At 38.4% G+C, this 14,550-nt stretch overlaps 1 protein-coding gene across 1 annotated transcript; it reads right to left on the bottom strand.

Moving 5' to 3' along the window:
- Positions 1-3,576: 3,576 nt before the first annotated feature.
- Positions 3,577-8,565, bottom strand: hdip1 (HDAC and MIER1 interacting protein 1). Its single transcript, XM_014126511.3, has 4 exons — positions 8,209-8,565; positions 7,136-7,232; positions 4,519-4,698; positions 3,577-4,047 (listed from the first exon to the last, which is right to left on the bottom strand). Exons 1-4 carry the CDS (start codon positions 8,347-8,349, stop codon positions 3,929-3,931), a joined length of 537 nt encoding a protein of 178 aa, XP_013981986.1. The 5' UTR covers positions 8,350-8,565; the 3' UTR covers positions 3,577-3,928.
- Between the last annotated feature and the right edge of the window lie 5,985 nt (positions 8,566-14,550).

The raw sequence follows: 14,550 nt of genomic DNA, 5'->3' as shown, positions 1-14,550 counted from the left end.
TCCAGAGTCAGAGAAGGAAACAAGCAACGAAGGCGGAAGATTCCTCTCATGTTCTCTTCATCCATCAATCCGTTTCACTAAAAATAGTTGGACTGACTAATGTTCCTTGAAGTAGAGTGGCTTATAATTATATAAACCACTTTTCATGTGAGGTTTGTTCATTTGAAGACATTTAATTAAATTCTTTCTGGCATATATGATGTCATAGCAGAGGAGACTGAGAGATCACCATTTCACAAAAATGAACACTTACTGTAAATGATGTCAACTAAGCACTTGATTATAATGTCACTGGATTGCCCTCCAGTGGTTGAAAGAGAGACTACATAGCATATTAACATTTCAATGCCAAAGAAAAGGACCATGCACAATTCAACTCACATGTGTTCTGCTTTGAATTGTCATTTGAATGAATCAAATGATTTGGCTTTCAGCATGAATCCTTTTCTCAAATGACAGGCAGTGAATCTGGTCTCTCTATATCACCGTAGCAGTTGGCTATCTGAACGCTAGCACATAACCCTTGTAGTCAGTCTAGAGGTTCTTTCTTATCTTATTTGACAAGGCTTCTTTTCCCATTAGGCGGCAAATATCATGTTCTTCCTGTCAAATGGCTTCTTGTTGAATAATGTCATTATTTTGACTGTGTGTTGATGTTTACAAACGTGATGATAAAGTGTGCACTTTACACAATCCATGTATTCTGTATCGCACATTCAAATCAAATCATAATTGTATTAGTCGCATGTGCCGAATACAACAGGCCTTACAGTGAAATGCTTACTTACGAGCCCCTAACCAACAATGCGGTTTTAAAAAAAAAGGAATAAGGAATAAAAGGAACAAGTAATTTAAAAGCAGCAGTAAAATAACTATAGCGCGACTATATACAGGGGTGTACCGGTACAGAGTCAATGTACAGGGGCACCGGTTAGTTGAGGTAATATTTACATGTAGGTAGAGTTATTAAAGTGACTATGCATAGATAATAACAACAGAGAGTGGCAGCTGTGTAAAGGCACTCAAATATACATTTACATGCAGTAATTGCACATGTTATGAAGGGAGTAGGGTCTATAGGAGAGAAAGGGAAAACATTTAAATGTTGGTCTATAGGACATGAGGAGGGTGGTTCACAGTTTGACATTTGTTTACCAGTAGGCAACTTACTCAAACACGCCTGACAAGCATGGATTATATGCAAGCTATCATATTGTGCAGTTAATAAACCGAACAGATTCGATTTAAAAATAATAATGTTAGAAGGATTATTAGCTACTGTATGTTTAATCATTTTTATTATAATAAAATTGTCCTCAAATTCCTGAAGAATTTAAAGCTAATAATATACAGTATCTCATGTTACATTGGAAAGTAGCCAGGTTACATGTGCCAAGATCTGAACAAAGAACTCTCTCCCTGGTTAATGAGACCACATGCGAGTCATGTGACTTGGGGGAACACTCCACACTGAACAAACAGCAACTTTGTTTAAGTAAGAATAACTGACTTTTAGTGTGCACATGTCTCTCTCTCCCTCTCCCTACACCCCTCTTCTCTCTCTCCGTCTTTCTGTCTATGGGCCTGGGTGCTCAATATTGCTCACTTCACTATTTCCTGTTAGATATAAAGCCAGGGATCTCAGTGTTCCTTGGGCATGTGGTAATAGGGCATGGTATTCAGGCTGGGCCAGGCGTTTCATCGTTAACAGCCCTGCCCAGCCTGGCCTCAGCGTGTTCATTTCAGCTCCACTACCAGCCATATGCTGTAATGATCCATCTGCAAACAGTCTTACTGTCATCATGGAACTTTCTCACAGAACAGTGCGTCATTTCTGAAATGTGCTCATCAGGTAGCGTCCTTTATCCTTCTGCCCTTAAAAGATCCAAATAAGGTCTGACTGCCTGAGTGATTTCCATTAACAATCGATTCTTATATCATGTTCTACATTTCACAGAAAATAGTCATTTTCTCAGAGAAGATCATTAAGATTGAGTTTCAGTATTTGGAGCAGTAGTTGACTAATATCATCATGCCTTTTTGTTTTCAAATGTGCTTGTAGATAGAGGATGGATGTGCATTATTCAGTGTTTGAATGCATTCGACTCAGAGGCCCAATGTGGAAGTAGACACCCATCTCCTGTGGTATTGCATTGCAACAGACAGGCTTTACTCAAGTATTTTATGTAAATGATGGCTTTGAGAAGAAAGAAAATCCCGGGTTCACCCTGAATCCCTTCTTCATTGTGTATATGTCTCCTCTGACTATTTGGGGGGAATTAATACAATGTTTTAGGCAGCCAATCTACATAATCCCCATGACATAAAAAAAATGCATCCTGGATAATTTACAGCCATATACTGCCAATGCCCTACACTTATGAATCTCCATCTGGGTTCTGTCAATTTAAGGGTCAAAGTTCTTTAATCCAACTCTCAAATAACCTTTGCATTACTTCACTTAGATTCTAATTAATTACTTTTCCCCTTATAGGAACTGCACTGTCTTTTGTTTTAACTCAGATGTATTTCACATAGGGGCATGCTGAGCACTGCCTCTTTCTAGTTCACTGAATGGCCACAGTTTCTCACAAGGACTGAGGTGTCAATAATACAGCACACAGAACCCTTTTCCTAACCAAGAAGAAAGTCTCATTACAGCTCATCGTTAACTGCCCTGCATTGCATTTTCAAATGCCAGCAGTGTTTCCTCTCAGGTTTCACTCATTGTATGAATAACCAGGATATGATGTAAGCATGTTTCTGTACATTCATACATGTATACAATACAGTTTGGTGAACAAAGAAGAGGCCAGGCAGTTGAAAACATCTCCAACAGGATTACCCTGTGAGGTTGAAATCTGTTGAGAGTTCTATGGAAACTGGGATGTGTTCCAGACGGATGAACCGTTAATGGCAGGGCCTTTCCCTGTGGAGGGAGGCAGAGCAGAGCTGGAGAAACGGCAGCAGCAGCTGTCTCCAGGAGAAATGGGCAGGTTACAAACAGGTGTCTCAAGGGCCCAGCCCATCCCTCACTGCCTGCTGCAGGGTAACGTATAGACATGAGAGGGTGGGTAATACACACCATTCACTAGTACTATAGTGTATGTGCAGTAAATCAACAAAGTACAACACACTCTTAAATAAAAACTAACATTTGCACATTAAGGCCCAAAATCTGACAGCGGTGGTTGTGATTAATATATTTTAATGACAAAAGAAGTCACATTAAAGAGGATTTGCCTTTGACATTTAAATGACAGGTGTCAAATATTACATATTTAATATCAAGTCACCAATAATGAAACAAAAGATAAAATAATATGCACTTAAATTAAGATGGTACACAAGCATTATAAATACAAATGTACAAGGCCTTCTCCCAAAGCCCTAAGCATGATACAAAATATATTGAACATTATGTTCCAATGGCATCTAGACTTAAATAAACAGTGTTTACTAGCAGTACAAGCCAATAACGTTATAGAAGCCAGTTACAATGCTTGGATGGCCCTCCATACTTCAACACATTTATGCCCTTTTTTAATTATCAATGTTTTGCATTTGTTACTGACAGCTTTCTTGTTTGACAAGGTGATGAATCCTATACCTATACCATATCATCTAATATATATAATATAAAATTTGATTAAAAGATAAATATTCAGATGTCCTACCCACTCCAATTCCATAATCTACTCTCTAAAGATAAAAGTTGGTTCCAACATTTCCTCTTGAGCAGAACAGTTGCCTGCTTCTCCATGTTCCCCAACATCTCCATTTTCCCAAGGCTTCGACCAATCCGACAGGGAGTTCTTTGGGTCAGAGTTCATACCCTGTTAGACACACTGTGGTGGTCCATGGGTCTCTCCACAGTAACAATCTTAGGTTTCACATGTCAATCCCTCACAGCAACTATCTGGTCTGTCTATAGGATCAGTCTTTGGCCCAGGATCTTTCGGTTGATCTCGGCCAATGCCACCGAAAACACAAATGCTTTCTCATCTGAGAGGTTGGCATAGATATCAACTTCTTTCTCAATTTTTTCTGGTAAAAGAAAACACAAACAAAAATGAATTAACAACATACCTGGTTAATAGAGAAAAACCATTGACAAACATACATCATTTGCATGTGACAACAATAACCTTGTGCAATATATTAACATAATTTCTGTCTTCAACAGAGGATGAACATGCATAATGTTATTTCTCCTCATAGATCAGCCGCTAAAGCACAGGCAAAGTCAGGGACACCATGATTAATTCATGAGTGAGAGAAGAGAGCAACCCTCTCTGTAAATCATTCATCCAAACACAAATCCCCCAGCTCTGTCCCAATACTGCACTAATCACCAGCCTTAACTCCTGTGACTGGAAAATACTGAAACATGACTAAAAGTGTCAGCACAAAACAATGAATAATAAAGCTTAGAAAGTATCTTGGAAACGCTTAATATCTTATAACTGCACCATGTCATTGAGTGTCACTGATAGAGGCTTTTTATTCTTGTATTACCTTTCTCCTCCTCCTGCTTCTTCAGCCCAACTGTCTTTGGCCTGCCCCGCCCTCTCCGGATCTGATCCGATTGGCTGTTAGAGCGGCATCGCCTTCTGTTCTCCATGTCATTGGTTGATGGAGAGTTGATCTTCTCTCTGCGAATTCTTTCAGTTCTCCTCCTCTTTGCATCCAACTTGTCTGAAAAGACCAGAAAAATAAGTTTTTACAATTGTATTAGCCCTAAAAATATGCAATATGGAAATGGAATATGAATGTATAATAAGATATGGCCTTCAAATATGTCACAGTGTCAAATGCATCATACATCCTAAGGACAAATTGTCTTATGCCAATGACTCCTGTTGAAATGTATGGGAAGGGCATATGGTATCAAACATCTTAGCCTCAAATTTTTCTCTTCCCAACCCCCCTCCTCCAACACACCAACAATACTGCCTTAAAATAACAACAGAATAACTCCTGTGATTCCATTCCATATCTAGCATCCTAGGTGTGCTGTTGCCTCAAAACCACTTTAAGTCATTGAATCAGTGGAGTGATCTTATTACCAGAGCAGGAAGTAGGCCTATATTTCACTGGGAGTTTCTGTCTAGTGGCTTTTTAAAAAACCTTCCACTACAGAATCTTTAATTACCACAATTGCTGCTTCCTCAGTGGTGTAGGTAGTGAGTGTGCACTTGGGAGTATTTAGGTTTAAAAATAAGCACGGATTGAAAGCGGCAGATAAAATTGTGATACAAATAGACAAATATTTGGTGCCCATAAGGGTAACGCTTTATAACTGTGTAGCAACCCACTACTAACAATATTGTATTAACATATCATTGCATAGTTTTTTAGTAACTCTGTAATAATTGCATAGCAATAGTGTTGCTATTAAATTCAATAGAGTGTTTCAAAGTCTGGACAAGGCCTGAAAATATATTTTCTACATCAACCACGTTTCAGCTGTGAGAATACACACAACTTCAGAATATCCCAGAAATTCTAGCCTTAGAAACAGCTTGCCCAAACAGGAACACACTTCCTCTTCAGACTGACAATATTTTCATAAAATTGTAACATAATCAACAGTCTGACAAAGCTATTGCATTCCATACTATAACATAAACATCATACCTTTTCCAACGCTAAATTTTCATAGTCAAGAACAGCTGATATTTAAAAAAAGGCCATCGAAAAATAACACGGTCTTATATAAATATGTTCCACTAATGAATCCTGAGTGAGCAAAAAACTCTCTGCACTTTTATCCAGAAAAAAAGGTTCTCAGTGCAACCTTAGTCTTCATATTCAACAATAATCATGTTTTATTAGTGTCTGTTTCAAAGTTACAAAAAAAAGTACTAAAATTACACAGAGGAGAGGAAAATGATTAACTATTTAAGGAGAGGTGGAAACCAAAACCCATCATTAAAAATCACAGAGCTGAAATTCAAGACACCTTCCTCTTCAAATGGACTGCCTTCAAGATACTTATTAACTACAATACCTCAAAGTTCATTCGGTATCACGTGAAACTAATGATGTTGTATCATAAATCGAGAGAAGATGTGAGTAATTCAACTCCCTAAACTGTCTAATTCTAAGTGTATAATAAAACCAAAGTGCTCACAAAGGCATGTTGTGTTTAACATTCCATTCATAACTTCAGGCACTGTGTTAGCCTATACAGATGATTTCACCCCTACCCAGATTTTTATTTTTTAAGTGCGAGCCTACATTTAGCATTCCACTCACTCCATCTTTAAAAATCAAAAACAGCAGCATTGTATTGATTCACGTTTGGTTCTCATTCTCTAAGGATGAAAAAAACATGGCATAAATGTGTTTATTATCAGGTAATAAAGTAGTACTAAGCTATTTAAGGCTATGGGCAGTAGCACATTGATGACATGCACACTGACTATGCTATTTACTTCTGTGCCCTCTATCTATCTAATCCTCACACTTTCCATATTTGACAGGATCAAAGCAGCATGAGCTGGCATTCCATGGGTTATATAACAATTCTGTATTCTACTTTATTTTCCTGATCACCTTTTGGAAATGGTTTAATCAAATCCTGTTAGATATCTGTATTCTGAAAATGTAAAATGTCATGAAAGACAACATGATCTAACTCTACCGCTAAATGTAAGATCTAACTTTTCACAGAGAGCGGTACAGGCCGGCTTATGCTACTGCAGAAGCCTACAAGAGAGAACTGAAGGGAACAAGCTTTTCAGTCAGGAATTAAATATCCCATCCCCCCACTTCTTGCAGTAGGCTACTCACTCAAGCAAATAGCGATTTAAGCCAGCCACCACTGCACCACTCAAAAATTATACTCTGATCCAACTGAGAACTGGGGGGTGGCAAATCAATAATGACCAAGATGAATACAATTCATTACAAAACGGACAATTCAATAATGACCAAGACGAATACAATTCATTAGCTGAGTTTAGTCATGTATTAATACAATTACATTCTGGTTACTTTATTCCCAATCTCATGTGAATGTATTATAATAATAAGCAAAAATACCTAGGTTAATAAACATTGTAACACTGAGTGTGTGAAGAGAACATCAAAGAAACTATTTTTAGGCTCCTGAATTATGTGAATTTACCTATTGCTGGTGGTGATCTCTCATTCAGTTTGGCATTTAGAAGCTTTCGACTAATGAATACATAGCCACAGGGACAAGACTTGCAAGCAACTGGGATCTAAAAAATAAACAGGATCAAACATGGTTAATATCAAATATTCCTCAAAATTGTAGCAACTGTGTTTTGATGAAGTCCTTTATTAAGCATAGGCTACATTGCTGAAGCTATATAAACTTGTTTAGTATTTTTTGTTTGTTATAGTTAAACAAGGGCGTAGCCAGTGTTAACCTCCATCATAACTATACTGCCCAAACATTTTGAGATATTAGAAGACTGTCCTTTGTAATTCATGAAAAAGTCCTTGGCGCAATCTTGCTGAAACTCGCATCACATATTTTGGACACGTGCCGACAACAGCGGTGACATTAAAACATTCTAATGAATAAAGCGTTTTCAAATTGAATGTAGACTGGTAGCCTACATTTCGTCAACACGTTAGTTGTGAAAATAAGTCAATTAATCAATGCAGTTTACAGAAATAACATCAAGAAACGATCTAAATGCTAGATCCAAATGTCGCCATTTGGTATAAAATACGATGTATTTGTGTAATATGTTAATTTGACAATATATGAAATATCAGCAATGCAGCTACATGTAACGACATTTCAACGTACGGTATTGTTCTAAGGCTAGAGTCTATGATTGGCAAAGTCAGATCAGGATGATAAACCAGTTTCAGTCAGGTTACAGTATTACAGTGTATCAAAAATAAGGAAACGTCTAGCTACATTTGGCGAGCGATAACATTCCGACTCGTTAATCGAATCAACGTGTCGTTGTCAGCAATTACTAGCTGCATTTGATGTACATTGTAACATAGTGTTTGAGATCTAATGCATATACTAATTTAAATGATTAGCCTGATTATTTGCATTAGATTATACTATGTTGATCCAGATCTGAATTCATAGGCTACCATAAGGGACTTCAGCAGCCCACAGTGGCTTTAAATCCCATGCTTGTGAGGAAAAACAACATGATCACTAAGTCAAAATATACCAAAATGAACAATATCTATACATTTTCTCACCTGTTGGTCGCACTCAGGACATGATTTGGTAGCCATTTTTACTTTCTTAACTTTATTTACCGACATATTCTGTTTCCTTATCCGATGACTCCTTTGAAAAAAGCCTACTTCAACGCCGTAAAACTTATTTCTGCAATACATGAAGTGCAGCTGATCTTGCTCAGACGGACATAAATGATACAAAAGCAATGACCATGCGCACTGAGGTCAATGAGAGAGAGACTTCATTATGCTTTTCCTTTACTATGACATGGGGCATGCGCGCAACTCAGCCTAAAAAACAGTAGGCTACATACAGTAGACTATAAAATGTTCAGCATAATGCTTGCATTTTTATCCTCTCTACTGAGCATGCGTTACTCTCTCACAGAGTCGGAAAACAGTGCTCAGTTGGAACCAACGATTTATACATACACTAGTGACTAGATGACCAGAAGGAGGAGCTGTGTTGAAGCCACCATGCCTCCATTTTGGCAATCACCCACCGTTGTACAAATATTTTGGGAGCTATAGAAATGCATTAATTAAGGTGTCTGTAATAGTATAAATGTGGCAAAAACGAATGTAGGCATTAATTAATGCATTTCTATAGCTCCCAAAATATTTGTACAACGGTGGGTGATTGCCAAAATGGAATATTTTAAATAATATTTTAAATTATATTATGTGAGCTAAGCATAAAAAAATGAGCAAATATACTTAAAAAAATTCCTTAAATAATTAGATAATTTAGATTACTAATGTTACTGTCCCCAGTACAACAACAAAAATACTTCAGTACATGTAATTTTGTCCTTGAAACATTTACAATCATTCCTATGGAGGGCTGCTCCTGCTGGGGAGTACCAATATGGCCAACCTGTGGCTTCCATGCCTCTCAACATCCATTACATAGCATTTGCGATCCAGGGTTTATATACATCATTGGTTGGAACATTCGTGGACTATTTGTTAAACCATATTTAATTACATAAATCAAATGACTATAGCCATCTGAAATTAAATTACTGTGAATGCTAGGCCTACTTTTATTTGATTAGGGCACATATGAACACATATTGTATTCTATCAACCACATTTGTTTTCAGTGGCTTATGATTTTATTGATACAATAGACATCCAATGTTTAACAAAATGTTGTACTTATTGTGGTAGGCCTACATTGCATGTATTGTGTGTCAGTCCATGCTATTATGATCTATGTGCCTGTATGATGTACATTAAAGATACATGGCAATATAAAAAAAATGTGTCTGAAAAGCAAAGAAGCTTAATGGTACACATGGCTACCATCCCCCATACAAGGCACCACAGGCTGCCAGCAAGTTTTCTCTGTATTACGATCAGTGAGATACAGCGGTAATAATGGTGACTAAGACAAAACATGTCTCTGATTTGAAGTCATTTCAACTGAAGTATCACAGTGTACAGTGATGATGAGTTATGGTGTACAAGGTGTACAATTCCCGCATTAATATTGCTTGGAAACAAATGTAAGCTTCCTGTAGCTCAACAGTTTTTTGTGCGACCAAGCTAAGTAGGCATGCCAAAATCTGTCTCCTATATCATTTTCTTCACTTTCCATTTCCTCTTCATCGTCTTCCGATATTGCAGGAAGCACTTATAGGAAATAGAGGAAATAAATTATAGTAAATAAATAAAAATGCAACTTTACATAGACTTTGAAATAGTCATAGAAATAGTAATTGGATCCACTACTGCCTGAGAGAGAGAATTTCTCCTCTCTTGTTTGACAGTTTTTTAGTTGTTGTCAGATTAGAATTTGTACTCACATCTCTGACACACATTCCACAAATTTCCTCACTCTCACTTCCTTCATGCTGCAATGGGCAGGCTCTTGTGCTCCCCCCCCCCCCCCCCCCTCCCCAACAGCTATTTATGCCTCATCAGCCCCTGCCTAATAAATATTCATGACGAGAAAGGTAAAGAAACAGCTGTCATTTTGTAGAGGATGAGGGCTGCAGTAGATAGGGGGGAGTGGTTTTAGAAATAAGCATCAACCTGTGCGTCTTGCGACGGTGATACAGAGATGACCAGTTTACATAAGAGTATAAAGTGCAGTATAGAGTGCAATGATGTGTCCTATAAGGAGCATTGGTGGCAAATCTGATGGCCGAATGGTAAAGAACATCTAGCCGCTCGAGAGCAACCTTACCTGCCAATCTATATGGGTAGGATGGTCATCTGAATCAGGGTTAGTTTGGCAGCTGGGGTGAAAGGGGAGCGATTACGATAGAGGAAACCAAGTCTAGATTTACATTTAGCCTGCAGCTTTGATATGTGCTAAGAGAAGGACAGTGTACCGTCTAGCCATACTCCCAAGTACTTGTATGAGGTGACTACCTCAAGCTCTGAACCCTCAGACGTAGTAATCACACCTGTGGGGAGAGGGGCATTCTTCTTACCAAACCACATGACCTCTGTTTTGGAGGTGTTCAGAACAAGGTTAAGGGCAGAGAAAGCTTGTTGGACACTAAGAAAGCTTTGTTGTAGAGCGTTTAACACACAATCTGGGGAGGGGCCAGCTGAGTAAAAGACTATCATCTGCATATAAATGGATGAGAGAGCTTCCTACTGCCTGAACTATGTTGCTGATGTAAATTGAGAAGAGTGTGGGGACTAGGATTGAGCCTTGGGGTACACCCTTGGTGACAGGCAGTGGCTGAGACAACAGACGTTCTGACTTTATATACTGCACTCTTTGAGAGAGGTAGTTAGTAAACCAGGCCAAAGACCCCTCAGAGACACCAATACTCCTTAGCCGGCCCACAAGAATGGAATAGTCTATCGTATCAAAAGCTTTGACCAAGTCAAAAAAATAGCAGCACAACATTGCTTAGAATCAAGGTCAATGGTGACATCATTGGGGATGTTTAAGATTGCAGTGACACATCCATAACCTGAGTGAAAACCAGATTGCATACCATAGAGAATACGATAGTGTAACGGTCGTGGTAGTGGATGGACCAAGGCGCAGCAGGTTGAGTGCTCAAATTAACTTTATTAGAACACTTATAAACAAAACAAGAAAAACGACCGGCCGACAAACAGTCTTGCAGGCAACACACAGCTATGCAAAGAACAACCTCTCACAAATCCCATGACAAACGCATTCCTATTTATAGGACCTTCAATCAGAGGCAACGATAGACAGCTGCCTCCAATTGAAGGCCCCAACCCCAATTACCTAAACATAGAAATAGAAATGACTAGACAGAACATAGAAATACACTAACATAGAACAATGACAAAAACCCCGGAAACATAAACCAAACACCCCTCTACATACACACACACCCCGAACCATATAAAACAAATACCCCTTGCCACGTCCTGACCAAACTATAATAACAAATAACCCCTTTACTGGTCAGGACGTGACAGATAGACATCAAGAAAGCCAGTCAGTTGATTATTGACAAGTTTTTCCAACACTTTTGATAAACAGGGCAAAATAGAAATCGTCCTATAACAGTTAGGATCTGCTTGAACTCTCCCTTTAAATAAAGGACGAACCGTGGCTGGCTTCCAAGCAATGGGAACCTCTCCAGAGAGGAAAGACAGGTTGAAAAGGTCAGAGATAGGCTTGGCGATGATAGGGTCAGCAACCTTAAAGAAGAAAGGGTCTAAACCATCTGGCCCATATGTTTTTTGGGGGGTCAAGTTTAAGGAACTCATTTAGCACCTCGGACTCAGTGACCGCCTGCAGGGAGGATTATTAATAATGGATTAATAAATAGTTTATTCATCATTTATTAATCATTACTCCCGTTTTTGTAAATGTTAGTAACCTAACACATTTAAAAACAACTGCCATTTATACTTTATATGTTCAATATATTTCCTTTAACATCCTGTGTTGTATGCTTATTCTTTTCCCATTGATATGTTCTTGGCTATTTTGAGACCTTAAGGTGCTTCAGGTACTGCTGGAATGTCTACCAATGGCATGTCCATCTTCTCTTGAGAAATGCCACTGGTCACTCAAAACAATTATAAAGTATTTATTAAGTATAAATAGCTCACACTTTACATGAGGCCACGCAAAATGGCTAATCCATTATTCATGCTTTATTATGTTGAGTTATTATAAAGTGCTACCCTAAAGGCACTGGCAGATTTACCATTAGCAAGAAGAGGCAAATGCCTCAGACCTCACATTATTAAGGGGCCTCATGAGCTTGGCATAATAATAGTAAAACAAATATTTAAATAATTTCGGCCTTCCCATCTGCGGTGGAAGGTGGCAGAGCTACAGCGCTGTTTGTCAGAACAGATGACATCCTGAAAATCGTCCTTCTCACAAAAACATCTCTAGCGTCTGAATAGTTCGGGCTACACACCTCTATGGGAACATGAGACTCTCACAAACACGATATTGTTCTCTGCTCTGCTCTACAACCCCCACAAGTGTCGGGACTCGGTTTCAACCAATTGCGAATTGAAGGAAAGTTGGCGGGTGCACAGTGCACTGTTCGGATGCAGGAATTATTTTGAGTGAACGTGCGAAAGTAACCTACTTTTTGAAGTGACATGAATGTGTTCATGGCACATTAAAAAGGTGATACATGTTTACAGTTAAATTACATGTCTTTACTATGAAACCCATAAAAAATGATTGTGCATGCACACATAGGAGGAGCAGGGGTGGGGCCTCAGATTAGCCTCTGCCTGGGGGCCTCCAAATCACTAAGTCCACCCCTGCCTAAAGGTTTATATAACTGAGCAGCATACAGTCTTTAAGGTATTTGAAATTCTTAAAGTTTTATAATGTTGTCTGACAATATGCCTAGTTGATGTTTCCTGGATTTGAGTTCAGTATACTCAACACGTTATAAATGTTGTTAGTGTTGATGTCTCACCAGAGTGAACCACTCATGAGTAAAAGTTCAGAGTAAAATCTTTCAATCTGATCCAGCCCCGAGTAACCACTGAGGACAGCAATCTGGCACTGAGAACCAACATGTCTGACTGATCAATGGGCCTCCATGCATAGCAAGGGAAACTGTAGTCACTAAAGGTGGTCGACGCCTACAATTGTGTAGGCAACGGCACGCACATTTACATAGAAAAAAGCCTAAACATCCCTTGTCTGTCACGAATGTTGAATAAAATCATATTTGAACATACTCTGCCAATTGTCTGTGGCGTTGGTGCTTCAGCTGGTTGAAATTTAAGACAGAACATTCATAGGAAAGTATTATTAAACCGACTTCAAAACACAGGTCTATGTGTGTGGAAATCAAGATGTGTTTGCTCATGACCGAAGGCATGTCCACAAGACGGCAGTATCCAACCATATGTTTACATGGTTTTGCTCATATGCCAGGTGATAGAAATTTCAACTTTTAGTACCGGCACTCTAAAAAGTTTGGTAAACAAATCTTTCCTGTGGATATTTTGTCACAAATTTCAAACAGCTGAAGAACCAACCGCACTAACAACCAGTAGATTAAGTTCAAATGTCATTTTACTTAGCATTCTGGTTTGTAAGGAAAATGTCCACAATTTTAGTGCTTTGTTCGAGACTGTATAACAACAATCATACGCAAAGTAGGGATTCATGAGGAATGTAGAACTCTTTAACCTTTTCTGCAGTGTATCTGAAAATTTGACAGTATTATTAGACAATATTATAATGACTGTCTAACATGTATCCTTATTTTGAGAATTGTATTTCCTTTATTTGAAGAAATTCATTCAGATGCAAAATTACCTTTATTTGAGGCACTCTTTTATTTCACATTATTTGCTTGTGCATTTTTCAGCCAAAGCCATTCTGTTTTTTACTTTGCCCTGAATCCCCATACCGGCAACTGGATTTGATTGAATATGGCCCGAGGTTATTATGACAGTAAGTACACAGTGCAACCATGTATCCAATAGATGGCACTATCTGCTTTTTGTCCAATCAGCTAACCTCCCATCCCATGTGCTGAGTGTCCTTTGGTTGGATTGAGTAGCCAAGTGAATGAGTGGGGTACGTTTTATTTTAGAAAGAAGTGTGTATGGTCAGAATCAAACAAAACATTAATTATTTGAATAACATTTGGCAATGTATCAAACAAACCCAGGGGATCAAAATACATGTCTAACACTTAGAAATACTTTAGCTTAATTTTATTTAGTGTTCTTGGTACAATTGGCAACAATGGAATGGTCCCAAAAGTGCAAACTCCAAATAAAAAACAAACCCAACTCAAATACTTTTTGACATATATTCACATTTTGACATGACCCAGACTTGGTATCATATTGACAGGCAGTCCTCACTTTTGATTAGAGCAATTCATTTAACGTCAGGGTTGCAGTGGCTGTCCA

This window comes from Salmo salar, chromosome 11, assembly GCF_965601325.2.
Source record: "Salmo salar chromosome 11, fSalSal1, whole genome shotgun sequence".
Lineage (NCBI taxonomy): Eukaryota > Metazoa > Chordata > Actinopteri > Salmoniformes > Salmonidae > Salmo > Salmo salar.
This window is presented reverse-complemented; position numbering and strand designations above follow the sequence as displayed.